The 19870-nt window shown below is 42.7% G+C and overlaps 1 protein-coding gene across 2 annotated transcripts in view; it reads right to left on the reverse strand.

Annotated features, from left to right (window-relative positions):
- HTR7 (5-hydroxytryptamine receptor 7) overlaps positions 1-19442 on the reverse strand; it is a 265204-nt gene extending 245762 nt beyond the window's left edge. For both annotated transcript variants that reach the window (XM_082268325.1, XM_082268324.1), the window contains exon 1: positions 18378-19442. In XM_082268325.1, coding sequence (XP_082124451.1) covers positions 18378-18904 — 527 coding nt within the window. In that variant the 5' untranslated portion in view covers positions 18905-19442. The remainder of the gene's footprint in view (positions 1-18377) is intronic.
- Positions 19443-19870: the final 428 nt, after the last annotated feature.

Genomic DNA, 19870 nt, shown 5'->3' on the forward strand with positions numbered 1-19870 from the left:
TTGCAGCAAAAAAACAAAAAAGTATATACAGCACTAAATGTAATGTAATGCTGTTAAACACTACACCACACTCACACTACACTGACACACTACCCTGACACTACATTAACACTACACTATACTCACACTGTACCCACAATACACTAACACTACACTCACACGACACTATACTCACACTACACTGACACTCTACACTGACACTACATTAACACTACACTATACTCACTGCCCACCCCGACACTAACACTACACTTACACTACACTGACACTACACTATACTCACACTACACTGACACTACATTAACACTACACTATACTCACTGCCCACCACTACACTAACACTACACTCAAACTACACTGACACTACACTATACTCACACTACACTGACACTCTACACTCACACTACACTGACACTCTACACTGACACTACATTAACACTACACTATACTCACTGCCCACCCCGACACTAACACTACACTTACACTACACTGACACTACACTATACTCACACTACACTGACACTACATTAACACTACACTATACTCACTGCCCACCACTACACTAACACTACACTCAAACTACACTGACACTACACTATACTCACACTACACTGACACTCTACACTCACACTACACTAACACTCTACAACCAGATTTATAATGACACACTAACTAGCTAGTAGCTAACTAAGCCTTGCTCTATCTATCTCCACCCAAAAAGACACTGCAAAATGTTCATGTGAGAAGGAACCTTTTAAAGTGTGGGGTGGGACTATGAGCACTGAGCCATGATTGGGCAAAGTCATCATGACTTTGTCCAATCAGGGCTCTGGCAGTGTTCTGTGCCCTAAATGGGCAAAGCCTTGCACCTGACCAGCATTGTGGGGCACTCAAGGAGTGAACATCTCACTGAGTGCCCCGCAAATTCGGGTGATCACCAAAAGGGTGATGTTTGGGCCGAACTGCTTACCCAACACTAATAGCCAAGAACTGCACAGATACAAGGCTTGTGTCATTGCAGAGGCAGCATTCCAGTCCAGGAAGATGACCTTGGAAGTTGCATGATGCCTGGACAAAAATGGCACCGTACTTCTAAGCAGTAAAGCAGACAAAGGCATCATCAAGAGAATACTGTGATCTTAGTGAGAGGTAATAAATATCTTTAAGTGGTATACTTCATTTGTATTCACTTAACAAGAGCAAATAAATCTTATAATAGGTCCACTTTAGTTTAACACAGATCATTGTAATATGATGCATTTTATGCATTATAAGTAAAAAAGAAAGAGAAAAGAGGGTGCGAGAAGGATGTAATAGAGGGGTGAGGGCTGTGGTTGAAATGCGGGGGATTAGAGAGAAGCATGCAGCATCAGTTTTTAGATAATATTGTCTTCTGCTGCCACTTACCATCTCTGATGTAGGCTTGCTGTACATCTATGAATTGAAGTAAAATGCAGGGAAATGACTGCACTATGAATGAATGGCACCCCAACAAATAAGTACAGTAGCCTGAATCTACCTGTTCTGGTCTGTTTTTTCAGTTGCCATGCATTAGTAGCCAATTCAAATTGACTTAGGGCACGTGTGTCAAACACAAGGCCCGCGGGCCAATTGCAGCCCCCCAGGCTATTTCATGTGCCATTGCACCTCTCCTGCAGCTGCAGAACCCCCCCCCCCCCCCAGTCTCAGTAGTCGGCAGCAGAGGAGACAGAAATCCTTTGCCAGATCCAGCGCTTCTCTGTGCAGCTTCAGAAAGGCTCATCTTTGCCCACCCCCTTCTCAGCAGTCCACAGCAGAGAGGAGGGCAGAACTCCTCCTACAGATCCTGCAACTCTCTGTGCAGCCACAACACCACCTTGCCTCTGCCTCCCCTGGTCTCAGCATTCAGCAGACTCTGGAAGCTTGCTCCAGCCCTCCTCTGGTCCTCCTCCCAACCCTGTACTTTCTTCCTCCCAGATACACCTGCATCTTCTTCCTGGCAGCAGAACAAGGTAAGGGGGGTGCTTTTTGATGTAAGGAAGGGTGGGTGACTCGACTTCTGATGGTGGGGAGCTCTTAACCTCTCATATAAGGGTGTAAGGGGGCGTGGGGTGCTCTGGACATCTAATCTTACAGATATAACCGGCCCTTTGAGGGCAACCATAATGCTGATGTGGCCTGTGATGAAATTGAGTTTGACACCCCTGACTTAGGGCAACACATTAATGCACAAAATACTGCACGTGAGCGCACATACTAGTAACAGACTGCAACAGAACGCAAACGTCTGGAGGGGCCTTTAGAGTGCACAGCTTTTCACCATGTCTCTTTGAATGTGCTCAGTTCACACTGCCGCAAGTTGGGATCTGACTTGTGAGACCCCAAGTCGCATGATATGTGAAATCCCATGTTAGTCAATGAAGTAGTTCCTGTACTACCTCAAGGTGACTTCTTTCTGACGTATGCCCAAACACATTATTAGAAGCCGCCTCCAAGTTGGATCCTCATCTATATTGATGTGATTTAAATCTGACATTACAAGAGGATTACCCAGGCATTCCCTGCAATGTAGCCCCTCCCACAGATCGGCAGTACACCTTCCTGTAAGCTGTTATCTCTGCATGCCTGCACAAGACAAGACTGCTGCAGATTTTGCAATGGTATCCAGAGCATGCAAGTGCTAGACTATGAGGATCACAATAGCTGATGTTCTTATTGGCCAAAGTCGTATGGCATGAAAGTTGCCACAAATTTGCATCGAAGTAGTACTCAATTTGCATCAAGTCACCAGAAAATTGCCAGGAAGTCGCCTGGCAAAGTCGCACTGTAAGTCGCGTGACTTTCAGGTCGCAGTAGTTTAAACTGAGCCTTAAGCAGCACAAACATGTCATATTTCTGCAAGCAAAGTAAAATAATGCCACACTTGCATTCTTGTTACTATTTCACCATTGCTGATCTCACATGGAGATTTTACTTTTCTTTCTCCTGTTGCCTTCAATATTTTCTAAGCAACAAACAACTGGGAGTTATGGCTTGCCTCTGGGGCAGTGAACGAATGTGAAGTGCTCTGTGCTGAGTGGCTTCCTGTTCATTCACAAAGTAAAGCATTGTAAACACAGTTTACTATGCTTCAGTTATGAATGAACACAGTGAGCGAGTGGATTCACTGTGTTTATTTAGAAAGGAAAGGGGCCGGTAAATTACATATTTACTAGCCCCTTCACCCACTCTCCATCCTGAAACATCCCACGCAGCAGCCAGGGAAGAGGAGACAAGGGAAGCCAGCAGCACTGCATGGCGGGGGGGAGCTAACACAGAAAGAAGTTCAGGCAGTAGAGGAAGTCAGTGCCGCACATAGCGATAGGGGCTTGCAAAGGCATAACTGGCACACCCCCTGCACATGCCTATGTCAACAGAACACCCAGACAACTATCATTTTTAGAAGAACACCCAGACAACTAGCATTTTTAGAAGAACACCCAGACAACTAGCATTTTTAGAAGAACACCCAAACAACTAGCATTTTTAGAAGATCACTAGCGGTAGCCTGTATTCAATAAATTGTACAGAAAGTGAAACCTATCAGTAATTTTGCAAGTGTTTACCTATATATTCATGGCATGTAATCATTTAAAACAATAGTTTTTTTTTTTAAATTGTACCTTGTTGAATTAGAAAAGAAGTTGACGAGCTCTAATAAGGTGACTGTGCTTTGGCTGGATAGGTCATTAGTTGTCATTTTGCTACAGGCAGAAGGATTTATTTTCTTAGTGTCTGCTGTTCCTGTGATCACTCACTCAAACTGTGCATTGTAACAAGTGTAGCACCTGCCTAGGTAGGTGCTAGGTAAAGGCATTGTTTTTCTTCATCTGCTTATCAGGGGAGCAGCCTGATCAGTAGTTCTGTCTGTTGCATGTGTCCAGGGTGTGATTCAACTGGTCTGAGGGAGTGTCCCCACTGTATCCAATAGGGGAGCCTGTTGGACAGTGGAGGAAACCCAGCCAGTGACACAGGCTTTTGTGGCTCTCCCAGTGGGAGGGCACAAGAGTGGTGCATCCTGGGATAGGTCATAAAAGCCAGGGGCACATGTGACAGGGCGTCTTTGGGCAGTAAGCCAGGTCCCAGGAGGAGGGTTGCGGTTTGTCTCTCCTCCTGTCAGCAAGGAAGGTGGTCACAGGCAGTCGGCCTAGTGAAACAGTGTGTGATGCTGAGCTAGGAGGTCCAGGATACTGACAAGTGGAGCTGAAGGCAGAGCAACCCAGGGAAAAACAGTGTCCGTGAGTACCGGGAAGCTTGCCAGGGGTCTGCCCAGGAAGGGGACCGCTCCAGTGGAGAGTCAGTGGACAAGCATGCACAGGAAGTGAGAAAGGGGGTGGCAAGTCACGACCCTGAAGAGAAATTCAGTCAGGAACCTATTTTCTACTTCACTTCAGTGGTAAGATGAAGCAGCGGCCTTGCCGCACTCATTACAGTTAGTGTCCTCAGAAATTGAGCATAGTTCAAGTTGGAGTATCCCACTCATCCCTTCCCCCATCCAAGTTCTAAAATAAAACACAAAAAACAAATCCCCTGGACTGTTCCTTGTCTGAGCCAAGTCTTAAAGTGATACGTTTTTACGGACTGTTGCTATGGGTAACCCAGGGGCATCCACACTCAGCAGCTCCCAAGGGGGCAGTGCTACACAAGGAATATGATGACAAACAACAAGAGTCCAGTTTGTATAAGTCACGTGCGAACAGTCCTGAAAGTAAAGTCTGCCATGCATAATTGCACCATACCTGAGCAAAAAATCTATCAGCAAAAAAGAACCTGACACTGAAAATAACTGATTCATAGAAAAGATATTTTAAAACAGAAGTATGGGCAAAGCTTGTTTTGCCATACTTCTTATGTAGATCAAAGGCGTGCACTTACTTGTGCACTCCTGTGTGACCCAGAATCAGCCGCAAGCAGGCTAAAGTTCCTTGTTGGTTGATGTTACAGAGTTGCTCCAGACTTTGAGAGTATCCTGACAATAATATCTGGATCCACCCAGATGTCTGACCAGAAGCTGTCTTAGCCTCTCAGCACGCTGCTGAGAGCCTGAGCCAGCCACTCTCACCCTCTCTCCTGCCCAGCTCTCCAGCGAGAGCTGGAGGGGCAGAGCAGAGAACAGTGATGCCCCATACACACGTGCAGATTATCTGCAGACTTTTGTCTGCAGACTTACCTTTTCTATGTAGTGCAAGGGCCTGCCGGATTGCATACAAATTGAAAGTGTTTAGGTTTGATCTCATATTATATGGTTTTGGTAAGTCTGCAGACAAAAGTCTTCAGATAATCTGCACGTGTGTATGGGGCATGACTGATCGCTCAGTTCCCAGGCTTAGAGGCGGAAGGGGACAGCTGCAGCATCAGACTGATGTTGCAGCCATATGGGTGAGTATTTAGGTTTGTTTTTTTGACTTCTCACATTTATCCTATAACTGCTTCCAGACCGCCCACCGCACATTTACTTTGGCAGGGTGGCCCGACTGGTGAACCGATGTACCTGTACATCGCATCTTCTTCCTGGTTTGAGGCGTGTGTGTGCTGCCGGAGACCCGCTCCCGCTGTGATTGGACACAGCAGGTGCCAATCAGCGGGACCTGCCAATCTTTCCCGAGAGAGGCAGAATGGCTTGTTTATTATGTATTCGGTCTGACCAGACTTCTGGGGTTGAGCACCCCACCCCGCCCACCCCCCCACACACACCTGTACTCTATCAGTGTCCACTATCAAGTAGATATAGGAGGAGTCCCTTGTAGTGCATTAGCACATCTCTCCCAGCAAGGAGTGTTGTCTCCAAGGGTTAGAGAGGCTGGATTCATCCTTTTTTATGGATAGTGTAGGACCCACTGACAATGGGGTACTTTGACGTAGTGGTGGGCTTGAGCACGATATGGCCATATGGTGGGACCAAATCTCCATTTTTATTTATGGATTGTCTTCATATTTGATAGTCATTTCTTTTGCATGTGTGCGCTATTCTTTTTTAATATGCATGTCGCTTGGTTCATAGCTGCACCAGCTTTAGAAATACATGTTCAGGGTTTGCTCCCCCAACTTTTTGCTTGTTTAGAATGGCAGTCTGCCTATGTGAACAAGGCAGATCACCGTTGTGTCAGGGGAGAAGATAGAGATGTTTCTGCTAAACAGGAACACGGATCTCTGTCTTCCCCCAGTCAGAGTAACCCCCTGCACAGTTAGCAAGCACCCCCTAGGGACACATTTAACCCTTTGATCGCCCCGGGTGTGGACCCCTTCCCTGCCAGTGTCATTAGTACATTAACAGTGCATATTTTTAACACTGATCACTATAATAATGTCACTGGTCCCCAAAAAAGTGTCAAAAGTGTCAGTTAGGTGTCTGATTTGTCTGCCGCAATCTTGCTAAAATAAAAAAAAAAAAAAAAAACGCTATTAGTAGGAAAAATAAATAAATAAATAAATACAAGTGGCATAAAAATATCCCATAGTTTATAGATGTGATAACTTTTGCGCAAACCAATCACTATACGCTTACTGGAATTTTTTTTACCAAAAATATGTAGAAGAATACATATTGGTCTAAATTGATGAAGAAATTTGAATTTTTTTAATTTTTTTTTATTGGATGTGTTTTATAGCAGAAAGTAAAAAAAATATTTTTTTTTTTTTTCAAAACTGTCGTTTTTTTTTTGTTGTTGTTTATATCACAAAAATAAAAACCCGCAGAGGTGATCAAATAACACCAAAAGAAAGCTCTATTTGTGGGGAAAAAAATACATAAATTTTTTTTGAGTACAGTGCCGCAGGACCGCGCAACTGTCAGTTAAAATAACGCAGTGCCGCATCGCAAAAAATGGGCTGGGCATTAAGGGGGTAAAAACTTACGTGGCAGAATTAGTTATTGAACTAAGATAAAAAGTAACAAGGGCTTTGCAGTGGTATATAAAATATGGTCCAGGTTAAAGCAGTGAAATTTCAATGTAACCTATAACTGCACATACAACATTTCTAGAATTTCTTGTAATTACATTTTTTTTTACAAACTTCCAACACCTTCTGCATCCTCACATCAGAATATGGGATGAATTTTCTTTATATGTGACCCAGTCCTGCACTTACCATTGATTACTTACCATGGCTGACAAAATGACAATTTCAGGGGATTTTTGGTTTCCCAGCCTTCCTCCAGTGCGTCTTTCAATAAATAATCCTTAATGACAGAATCATACATCTCACTTTACATCCCAGGCGAAGAACATTTGCTCTGCACATCCCAGACACATTAACCAACAAAGCCTTTTATCTGCATATATTATCCAAGCAGAAATGTACATATAATAAATTAGATAAATGGTATATGTGCACTTCTGGGTTACATTAGTAGATAGTAATGGAAAGAATACTTATTCATTAGGAGGGAGCCCTCTGATAATGATGGTGCTTGGGGAAGAGGACAGGCATCAGATCTGATCGCTGTTCACAAACATAAATCTATACTCAGACAAAAAAGTTAAAAAAAAGAAAAAAAAAGAAAAGAAAGTGCAGATTCGATGGGATGGACCACTCGGCTTTATTTCTGCCATCACTCAACAATGCCTGTGGGTTTTTTATGGATTAATATCTGGGAAAGGAACTGCAGACACAAGCTGGGCTCTTCTGCAGAACACAGTGATATTTAAAGCTGAACTTCGGGGAAATCAAAAATCCTCCCTTAAAGCCTGAGGCAGCCCCACTTCAAGGGAGCATTTTTGTATTCAGTGGATATAGGTTTTTAACCACTTCTGGACTGGAAGATTTTCCGCCTTAACGACCAGGCCATTTGTTGCAATTCGGCACTGCGTTACTTTAACCACTTTAGGACCGGAGGATTTTCCTGCGCGGTCATGCAACGCCGTACCCAAACGAAATTTACGTCCTTTTTTTTCCACAAACAGAGCTTTCTTTTGGTGGTATTTGATCACCTCTGCGCTTTTCATTATTTGCGATATTAATAAAAAAATGCGACAATTTTGAAAAAATAACAATATTTTTCTACTTTGACAGTTAAAAAATATCCAATATATTCAATTGTTGTCATATATTTAGGCCAAAATGTATTTAGCTACATGTCTTTGACAAAAAAATTCTCAATGAGCGTATTTTTAACCGCTTTAAGACCGGAAGAATTTACCCCATTCCTGACCAGGCCATATTCTGCATTATTTTAACGGAAAATTGTGCAGTTATGCGATGCTGTACCCAAATTAAATTTATGTCTTTTTTTCCCCCCACAAATAGAGCTTTCTTTTGGTGGTATTCGATCACCTGTGAAATTTTTACTTTTTGCGCTATAAACAAAAAAAGAGCAACAATTTTGAAAAAATAACAATATTTTTCACATTTTTTTATATGAAATTCCCCCCCAAAAAAATGTAAAAATCAAAACTTTTTAACATTTTAGGCCAATTTGTTTTCTGCTATATATTTTTGGCAAAAAAAAAAAAATCGCAATAAGCGTATTTTGATTGGTTTGCACAAAAGTTATCGCAGCTACTAACTACGGAAAATGTATATAATTTTTATTGTTTTTTTTTAACTAGTAATGGCGGCGATCTGGCGGCGATCTGCGATTTTTTTTGCGGGACTGCGACATTGCGGCGGACAGATCAGATCCTTGACTGACATTTTTGACACTTTTGAAGGGTACCAGTGACATTACTACAGTAATCAGTGCTATAAATATGCACTGTTACTGTAAAAAAGACACTGGCAGGGAAGGGGTTAACTTTTATTGGTGATCAAGGGGTTAATGTATGCCTGGTGCTTACTGACGTGTGTGGGGGGAGGGGACTGTGTGACACAAGGACAGATCGCAGGTTCAGCTATGCTGAATCCTGCAATCTGACCCTGCCTGTCACTTAGGAGATCCGCCCGCTTTGTTTACACAAGCGGGGCGGATCTCCACACTCGATCCCCGACGATCGGGGAAGAGCGGCGGTGATCACCGCCGCTCCTCCCCTGGCCCGACTCCCGCTGTGGCTGAATACAGTGGGAGCGAGGCGTGGGCGGCGCGCGCGCGCCGCCCACAAAGGGAGGAGTCCAGCGACGTAGACATACGTCGCTGGGCGATAACGAACCACTTTGCCGCAGTACGCTCAATGTGAGTGGTCAGCAAGTGGTTAACGGACAATTGCGCGGTCGTGCGACGCTATAGCCAAATAAAATTGACTTCCTTTTTTTCCCACAAATAGAGCTTTCTTTTGGTGGTATTTGATTTTTTTTTTTTTTTTTTGCGCTATAAACAAAAAAAAGAACAACAGTTTTGAAAAAAAAACAATATTTTTTACTTTCTGCTATATAACATTCCCAAAAAAAAAAATGTAAAATCAAATTTTTTCATAATTATAGGCCAATTTGTATTCTACTACATTTTTTTGGTAAAAAAAAATAAAAATAAAATTGCAATAAGCGTATGGCATAAGGCATATAAGACCCATTCTCTCTGGCGAGTGAGCCAATTTTACTACCCTTTGGGTGGAGAACGATCATTACCACAAGGCTGATTTGGAGGCCAGGCACAGAGCACATGCACTTTACTTATTTCTTCATATTGCACCAAGGAAAATCTTTGAACTGCCTACACAAAAGTCACCTTTAATTATGAACTTTATTGAGCACTAATGAGACACGAGCACCTGACACGTCTCATGCACTTTAAACTGAACTGGATTATTTAAATACACTAAACTATTTGCCTATATTGTATTTATTTTGTGTACACAATTGATTGTAATATTGATGCACTGTTGGCACTTTATTGTTTATACATTTATTTTATAATTTATTATTGAAAGCACAAATCTGTATTATTATTAAGCAAGTGCTATAGGTAGCCCCTTCACTAGTGGCTATACATACTCCCTATTCACCCTTTTACTATAGCAGCTGCACATTCATAATTACCTCAATTTAAAACCCAGGTTCTTTTTGTGGTCCATTTGGTGCGGGGGATATACTGTTAGTATAGCAAACCTTACACATCTGAACATAGCCTAACAGACAAGGATTTACCAAGCAGTGGTTTCTTTTTAGCTAGTATCACTGCCAGTGGACTGGGAAATCCAAAGAGCGTCTCTATCGAATTGCGTGCAAAGCCAGAGCTGAGGTTTCCAAAGAAGGTTTAAAAAAAATATTCTTGGCCCTACCATACAAAAAAGATTGAATTGTTTAAAATGACCTAGAGCTTACCGGAGGCACATGGCCCGTGTGTGTAAATATTCTCCTTCCTGTTTTAGGAAAAGAAAAGATTTTCTGGCTGAGACCTCCAGGAACACAGCATAGGTCTTCAGTGGTCAGGTTATCCAGCCGGCCAGACAGTTTACCCAATAGACCCTATTTGTTTTACAAATAACAGGCAGGTTCTTTATTGCAGAAGAGACATTTAAAGTGAGAGGAATTTCCCACTTAGCTGACCCTGGAACAGATATCGCCATTGGAAGATTTTCCTTCACCTTTTGATTTGGGGATGAATCTAACATTTTTGATTTCCTCTCATTTTCTGCTTCAGTGACATTGGTCACCAATACAAATGGAGGGGTGAATCTCACCAACAGAGCCAGGACTAGTGGGGAGGGGGGGGGCAGAAGGGGAAAGTGCCCCAGAAGCCGTGTTGAGGGGGGGGGGTGCACTGGCAATCTGGCCGCTTGTCCTGCTCCCCACTGACAGGGATGACTGCGACCCCCCCCCCCCCTCCCCTGACTTTTCACCTGAGAAAGAAGAGGCAACTGCTCAGGGCTGTACACGTGCAATGGCTTGATACTTTGTTTTGTGGAAAATATTGAATGGAACTGAGTCTGGCTGAACCTGCGTGCAATGCACACAGCCGCAGATCAGTGATTTAAAATAGGTAACACAGAGGTGACATATCGCCTTCTCAAATGCACAATGAAAGTGATAGCCGCACATCTAAACAAGCCCTTAGAGCCCTTTCAGCCCCCCCTTTCTCCCTCAGATCCCCCCATTGAGGTGGAGCATGAAATCTGCTGCAGGTAGGGCCAGGCAATTTTTAGAGGGGTAGATGAGAGCTGTGGAGGGAGATGTGTTCAGAAGAGGGGGATGGGGGAGAGTGGTGCAGAGTTCAGAGCTGAGGAGGAGAGGTGAAAGTGAGATTAGGGCAGCCTATAAAAGACAGTTGAACCCTGCAGTCTGTATGTAGCGCACTCCTCATCCCTGCACCCTGTATACAGCATACCCCTGAACTTTGTACTCTGTACGTAGCACACTTCTGACCACTACACTCAATATACAAACCCTAAACCCTGCCCTCTGTACATAGCATACTCCTGAACCCTGCACTATATATGTAGCATACTCCTAAACTCTGCAATCTGTATGTTAGGCACTCTGAACTCTGCATGTTGTATGTAGCACACTCTTGAACTCTGCATACATAGTCTTACAGATACAACCGGCCCTTTGAGGGCAGCCATAATGCTGATGTGGCCTTAGAGTCCTAGGCGATTGATTATTTATGTTTTCTCACTCATAATGCTGATGTGGCCCACAATGGAATTGAGTTTGACACCCCTGGTTTAGGGGATGCCTTTTTACATTTTATTTGCTTGTAGAACTGGTACCAGGAGGGGGATTGGGGTGGTATGGGCTCCTCTACATGTTAGGTATTGCTAGCACCGGACACTTCTTGTTCAGTAACATCAGCACAACTAACAGGTAGACTGGGACAGTCTAATGGGCCATACACACTATAAGATTTTCTGAAGACTTTTTCCTTTAGATTTACTAAAACCATATAATATGAGGTCAAACCTAAACACTTTCAATTTGTATGCAATCTAGCAGGCCCTTGCACTACATAGAAAAGGTAAATCTGAAGGAAAAAGTCTTCAGAAAATCTTATAGTGTGCATGGCCCTTAAAGGTTCATAGCTGGGGACCATGAAGCAGGATTTAGCACACGTAAAGGTAGTCTGGAACAGTCTACAGGGTCATGCCTGGGGACCATGAAATAGATTTGAGCAAAAGTAAAGAGGCTCTATTCACAGTATCCTGGACTGGGTGCATGTGCGCATCGAATACAAATTTTCCAGCGGTCCCATTCAAGAAGAGTTGATCACTAGATTGACTCCACTCAAACAGGAACAGTCATAGATGGATCAAAATTGGGTCAGTTCAACAGGGAGTGGCCAAATTAGATCCATCGATGGCAAGCTTAAAGCAGTAGTAAAAGTGAAAAAATAAAAAAAATAAAATTCCCTGCAAGGCAATGTCATAATGTGCTAGTATGCATTGCATACTAGCACATTATGAGAAACTTACCTTGGAACAAAGCCCTCCAGTGGCATGCTGTCACCGCTGAGGGGCTTCCATCTTCCTGTACTGTATGTACCTTCCTTCACTGTATGATGTCACCGGCTGCATGCACAGTGACGTCACCGGCTGCATGCACTCTGAATATCTCTTAAATAGTGCAGGTTTAGGAGATATTTACAGTACCTACAGGTAAGCCTTTTTATAGGTTTACCTGTACAGTAGGTATAAGTGGTGTAACAGAGTTTACGACCACTTTAAGAAACCCACTACAGTTTAATTCCCATACACACTATACCATTGCAACACACTACAACGCCTGTATACATAGACATAATCTTTTGTAAATAGGTGGTGTTCACATCTCTGTACTGTTTTGCAGCACAATTTGGAATATATGAACAGCTCAATTTTATTGTCTGGGTTTCCATGCGTTGCAAGACCTAGCAAGCAGACTGGAATTATCTCCATATATAAATGTATTTTAAATACAGAAAAGCATGCTTTAAAAGGCATTGAGGCATGTGTGGAATCTTGTGATAACTCATTACAACGCAAATTGAAAATCACAAATAAAATGCAGATGAATCATAGACGTATAGGTGTTCATGGGCCCTAATACTAACTACATACTACATTGTTTGGGTGTTGATACCAATCATAGAGTACCATAGCTTTCAGGGAATACTCAAAAAAAATCTTCATTAGCCTTAGGAATTTTTGGGTGTTTCACATAAAAAAGTGTATAGTGGTGAAAAACACTGACTGTAGCTTTAACCACTTTACCGCTGCTCACAAGAGCTCTACTGCGGCAAAGTGGCTCTTGTAGGTCTGACGACGTAGACCTGCGTCGGCAGACACTCCCCCTTCCCGGCGGCGCGTGCGCGCCGCCGGAGGCTCGCTCCCGCTGTATTCAGTCACAGCGGGAGTCGATCACCGCTGCTCTTCCCCGATCGTCGGGGAATCGAGTCTGGAGATCCGCCCGCTTGTGTAAACAAAGCGGGTGGATCTCCTAAGTGACAGGCAGGGTCAGATTGCAGGGTTCAGCGTAGCTGAACCTGCGATCTGTCCCTGTTTCACTCAGTCACCTCCCCCCACACACATGTCAGTAAGCACCAGGCATATATTAACCCCTCCCTCTCCAATAAAATTAACCCCTTCCCTGCCAGTGTAATTTTTACAGTAACAGTGCATATTTATAGCACTGATTACTGTAGTAATGTCACTGGTACCCCCAAAAGTGTCAAAAATGTCAGTCAAGGGTCCAATCTGTCCGCCGCAATGTTGCAGTCCCGCAGAAAAAATCGCAGATCGCCGCCATTACTCGTTAAAAAAAAAAACACCAAAAATGACAGAAATCTTTCCCTTAGTTAGTAAACGCAATAACTTTTGCTCAAACCAATCAAAATACGCTTATTGCGATTTTTTTTACCAAAAATATGTAGCAGAAAACAAATTGATCTAAAATGATAAAAAAATTTGATTTTTACATTTTTTGGGGGGGAATTTCATATAAAAAAATGTGAAAAATATTGTTATTTTTTCAAAATTGTCGCTCTTTTTTTTGTTTATAGCGCAAAAAGTAAAATCGCACAGGTGATCAAATACCACCAAAAGAAAGCTCTATTTGTGGGAAAAAATGGACGTAAATTTCGTTTGGGTACGGCGTTGCATGACCGCGCAATTGTCAGTTAAAGTCGCACAGTGCCGAATCGCAAAAAGTGGCCCAGACGTAAGACAGCAAAATCCTCCGGTGGTAAAGTGGTTAAGGCTAGGATAACACTTGCACAGGTGGTTGCGGCTGCAGGAGAGTGTGTAAATTGCACCAGTTTCTGCACCTGCAACTACCCGCAGCCAAACCGCACCACCCCTGGGCAAATGTGCAGGGAATACCCAGGGTGTTTTCGGTTGCTGGGAAAAAAAAAAAAAGCTCCATGCGATTTCCCTCTGGCTGCATTTTAAAAAAAGTGCAAGAACCCTTTCCTGCATGAAATGCAGGCACCGCAGCCCATTCAAATGAATGGGCTGCAGTTACCGCACGAACGCAGCTCAGAGCCACTTAGATGTGAACCTAGCATTTGTGCTCGGCAAGTATATAATACATAGATTTAAAGATAGATATATAAACAAACATACATTCAAGGGAATGTATAACATGAATGTATTATTTTGAAAAAATGTATAAAAATAACTACGTTGTAATGTAAGATTTTTAAGTTGCACACGGGTGTAATAATTTACTGATGATTACTCAGGAACTTGTTGATAAAAAGGCTGAGTAAAAAAAACTGTGTGTAAAGACCTAAGTAATGTTGAGTATAGGCGAGTAAAGGTGTGTAGGCGTTAAGAACTACTGTGCCAGTATTGTAATATTCTTATTTATACTCGCTTAAACATGAGACAAGTAAACACGCGCATAGGAGTAAATCAGTGCACTCATGTGTAAGAATTTCTATTTTTGTTTTACTGCTCTGTACTCAGCGTTGTATCTTTACTCAGCTGTGTGCATGGTTTCATAGACAGCAATGCATCTCATTTCAAATCAGGAAAATATGCTGCGTTTTTTTACACCTGTTTGCAAGAGGCCTTAAATTGTAAGCAGGGTCCTACTAACCCTCTTGTCTTCAATTGTATTGTAACTGTACTGTCTCCCTTTATTCTTTAAAACACTGTACAAATTGCTGCCAGTGCCATCTTAAGAGCATTAAAGGGCCCAGGCAATGCAGTGCACTGGGGCCCTGCCTACACAATCACCCACAAGAATAAAAAATGCAAATTATCGATAAGGCGATATTTATTGGTACAGCAGTGCCAGGCTAATGACAGCTTCCAAATTCGGTGGCTGGGTCCGGTGAACACTCACATGGACGGGAGTCAGACTCGATTGTCCTTTGTGTGCCTGTTTCCGTGGAGGCGGATAGGCATTCCTGCAGTTGTGGGCTCCCCCTCCAGGGCCCACGTGGCCTGACAGCAGCGCAGGGCCGACAGGCGCTAGCCACCTGCTAAGTTTGGCGGCGTGATGCACACGGGAAAGTGCTCTAGAATTTTCTGGGAGAGGGCTGCACTGATTTTGGACTTGATAAACCAACACCAGCAGATGACATGGCTCCCCAAAATCATCACTGACAGTGGAAAATTTTGGATTTCTTTTGGAGATCAAGGTCTGAGAGTCTGAAGGAAGAGTGGAGAGGCACAGAATCCAAGTTGCATGAGGTCCAGTGTGATAATTTGGGGAGCCATGTCATCTGCTGGTGTTGGTCCTCTGTGTTTTATCAAGTCCAAAATCAGCAGCCTTCTACCAGGAAATTCTACCTTCATGCACTTCATGATTCCCTCTGCTGACCAACTTTATGGAGATGCTGATTTCATTTTCCAGCAGGACCTGGCACCTGTCCACACTGCCAAAAGTACCAATACCTGGTTTAATGACTATGGTATCACTGAGCTTGATTGGCCAGCAAACTCGCCTGACCTAAGCCCCATTGAGAATCTGTGGGGTATTGTAAAGAGGAAGATGAGAGACACCAGACACAACAAAGCAGAGGAGCTGAAAGCCACTATCAAAGCAACCTGGGCTTCTATAACACCTCAGGAATGCCACAGGCTGATCGCCTCCATGCCACGCCGCATTGATGCAGTAATTCATGCAAAAGAAGCCCGGACCAAGTATTAAGTGCATACTATACTGTACATGGACATACTTTTCAGTAAGCCAACATTTCTGTATTAAAAATCTTTTTTCATTGGTCTTATGTAATATTCTAATTTTCTGAGATACTGAATTTTGAGGTTTTACCAGCGGTAAGCCATAATTATCAAAATTAAAAGAAATAAATGCATGAAATATATAACTCTGTGTGTAATGAATCTATAAAAAATATACGAGTTTCACATTTTGAATTGAAAAATTTACTTTTTGATCATATTCTAATTTTATGGGATGCACCTCTATGTATCCTGTAGAAGCACAGGAACTTGCATTGCCAACTTTTTGGTGCAAGATCAGGGGCTATCCTCAGTATTCCTGTTTATTGATTCATTGACCTGTAAGAAGCATGCAGCCAGTGAAATATTAGAATATCTTGTATGCACACAACTGCATGCCATCAAATAGTGAAGGAAGGATAAGGATGACAGCCCTGGATCTTGATTAAACAAGTTTGCAATGCAATCATATATACTGTACAGTATATTGACAGGCTCACTGCAAGTTTACTCCTTCATTATATTGTCATAATCTTTTCTTCTAGTTACACACACTGACAAAATGCAATTCACGTTCATTTAAAGTGATATTATATATATGTTCAAAAAGGTGTAATCGACTATACAAATATCACAGTCCAATCAACCACATAAACAGCGCTAATGGATGAATGGATATAATAATAGGATCTATAATATATATATATATATAGGAGTATATACAGACAAAAGGTGTAATGAAACATTAATATTATTATATATATATTATATATATACTTACCTGCTCTGTGCAATGGTTTTGGAATGAATCCTTCTTCTTGGGTCCCCTGCAGGCACTCTTGGCTCCTCCCCCTTGACCAGTTCCCCCAATAGCAAGCCGCTTGCTATGGGGACACTGGTGCATGCTCGCTCCAGAGACACAAAAGACACACTGGCCCTGCCCCCCACTCTCTCCTCATTGGCTCCCTGGGTGTGACTGACAGCAGCTCCCACTATTGTGTCACAGCCAATGAGGAGAGAGATACCCAGACAGCTGAGGCTCCCATGCCATGCACTGGATCGAGAGGGGGCTCAGATTAGTGTTGGGGGGCTGTGGAAGGAGCAGCACACAAGGTTTTTTACCTTCAGGCATAGAATGTCTGAAGGTAAAAACCTTCAGTCTTTATAACCACAAAAGAACAGCGCAAAGTGCAGTATCCCACAACCACCAGTCACTTTCCTCTCTATTGACTATAGTTTGAGAGAGGAATGCCATACCCAAACTCCTTTGGAAGACCTATTTTGTTAATTTTAGCAATGGCATTTGCAGCTACCAGGCCACCGCTCAGACACTTAAAGCCCAACTCTGGGAAATCAGAAAATCATCACATGCAGTGGAGTTTTGCTTTTTAGTCTCGGGGAGAGGAGAAGCACTTTACCTTACCTGGTCCATTGCTCTCCTGGTATACTGTGCCCCTACATGCTCTGGTGGTGGATTGTCCCACACATTAATGACGTCTAATGCAGGACTACGGACCCCACATTGGTCTTGATTACATCAAGACCTTTGACAGCTGAACTGTATAGGAGAAGATGCTGCAGGGACTGTTGGAGTGCAGGGGAGTAGACGCTGTAGGGACTTGTCTGGCCGTCTAGAGGAGCAGAGCATTGGGTAAATAAATCTACTTCAAGTCCCTTAGACCTAAACAAGCAATTAACTTTCGCATTGTGGGTGTAGCCCCAATTCAAGGGATAATTTTTACGCTTTCTGGAGATGGACTTTAAAGTGGACCTCCAGGCTCAGCGTTCTTCCTAAATTTGGATTGAGTGGATTTTCTTTGGATTTGGAGTGGGGGAAAGGTTAGGACTTCTGATTTTTAAACTTCGTAAATGCTGTGCCCTTTGGTTAAAATTTCCCTTCTCTTCCTCTTCCAGTGATGGGTGGTTACAAAGACAATTCAAACATATTTAACATTAAACACTTTTTTTTTTAATATCATGGGGAAGCAGTATTTAAAGTATTCCTCTGTTACTCGGGCAAGAATAATGAGAACCCCTCCTAAAAGGGAGGGTTAGATAGCAATAAAATACTAAAAGAGCTTCTCTGTCTTCTCAAGTCTAACCAATCCTAAAACAAAGTAGGTTTTAGGAGTTTTACGAACTTTACACTGGAGTACTAGGAATTTGGTGCAGCTGTGTATGGTAGCCAATCAGCTTCTAACTTCAACTTGGTTTATTATGTTTTGGCAATAAAACTTGGAAGCAGATTGGTTTCTATGCAGAGCTGCATCAGATTTTTCAAGCTTAAGTTTTAGTAAATCTCCCCCACGGTGACTATAGTTGGCAGAAGAAAAAGATAATGCAGGTACAATACACAGGTGTACGTTGGCGCAGTCTTACCTGTCGATGCTAATGACACATAAAGTCATAATAGAAGCTGTGCAGCACATTACATCCATGGCAATGAATACGTTGCAAAAAACGTGCCCAAAAATCCATTTCCCCCCGATTAGGTCAGTGACACTGACAAAGGGCATGACAGCGATCGCCACGGACAAGTCAGCCAAAGCCAACGACACGATCAAGTAGTTTGAAGGTTGCCGAAGTTTCTTGACAAAACAGACAGAAATGACAACTAGGCAATTCCCTGCAATAGTCAGCAAAGTGATAAGAGACAGGATGGCTCCTATGACGAGCTTCTCAAAATGACCATAATTAAGGATTTGCTCCCCACACTGGGTGTCATTTTCACTCAGGAAGCTGGAGGTGGGCATTGGACTAATTGTGGTGGCATCTTGGACAATCTTCAGCAAAGGCGGGTTCAAAGAGCCAGAAATCATGATGGAGGTGCTCAGGTCCTCCAAGTCCTCTAAAAAATAGGACCTGATGTCACTCTTTATGTTGCTGTTGTTGATGAGGATGACCATTGTGGTTTGTGTTGCCCATGGGTAAACCCCCAATGACTGGGTCCAGCTCTTTCCAGATGGTGACAGTCAACATATACCATGGGAGTTTAATTTTCAGCAGCCCTCTCTCCTGAGTAGGTAGAATCTACCTTTAACTGGGTACACATTCTTGGTTCAGAGACTCACCTTTGATGTCTTTTTAAAGCCATTTTGGTGACCTCCAGCTCATCTTTAGTGCCTCCACAATCTTGGTGGTCATTCTTCAGCAGTCTGGTTCCAGCTGCTCAGCAGTTCAGTGAGCTGGCCATCTAAGTGATGTTTCATTCATAAAATATATCCTCAACTAGTCATCCAAGTCAAAGAGAATAGGCTTTTGTCTTTCTTCCAAGTTCCAGTAGATAAAAGTAGTTACCCAGAGAGTTCTTATTAGTGCTTCTTCTTTGAGATGCTTAAGTTTTCAGGCTGGCAAAAAGAATGCATTCACTTCAGGCTACCTTATGATTTGAGTTATTTCCCACGTCCTTTCATTTCGTAGCAGCAACTCAAAGACAGTGTGTGTAGTTTCTACACTAAAGCAAAAATCATCAAATCTTTCAGTTCCATCATACTGCAGTGTAGATGAGTAAGCAGGGTTTTTCATTGTAATGGCGACATCTAGTGGGCATGATGCCTAAGTAACACAGACAGGCTGCTACAAGACAGGTGTACACAAGCTGAACTTGGAGAAATGCTATTGCTGATCTCTTTGTGAAAATTATTGCTGCTTTGTTATCTCTTGCTTCAGGACTTTTAGACTGTCGCCTAAAATAAGTATTTATATAAGAAAGGTCAAAGTATATTCAAAACTCCTATCTGCATACTTGATCCATTGAAATTTTTCTTAGTTTAGTGAATGTGATGAAAATTTACTTTGCAAGGAATTAGGCCCATCTTTAATATTGAATGGACCCTGCGCAAATATTTTCTTGTGCCCCCCATGTCATTTTT

Source organism: Pelophylax lessonae (genome assembly GCF_965119305.1).
Source record: "Pelophylax lessonae genome assembly, chromosome: 9".
Lineage (NCBI taxonomy): Eukaryota > Metazoa > Chordata > Amphibia > Anura > Ranidae > Pelophylax > Pelophylax lessonae.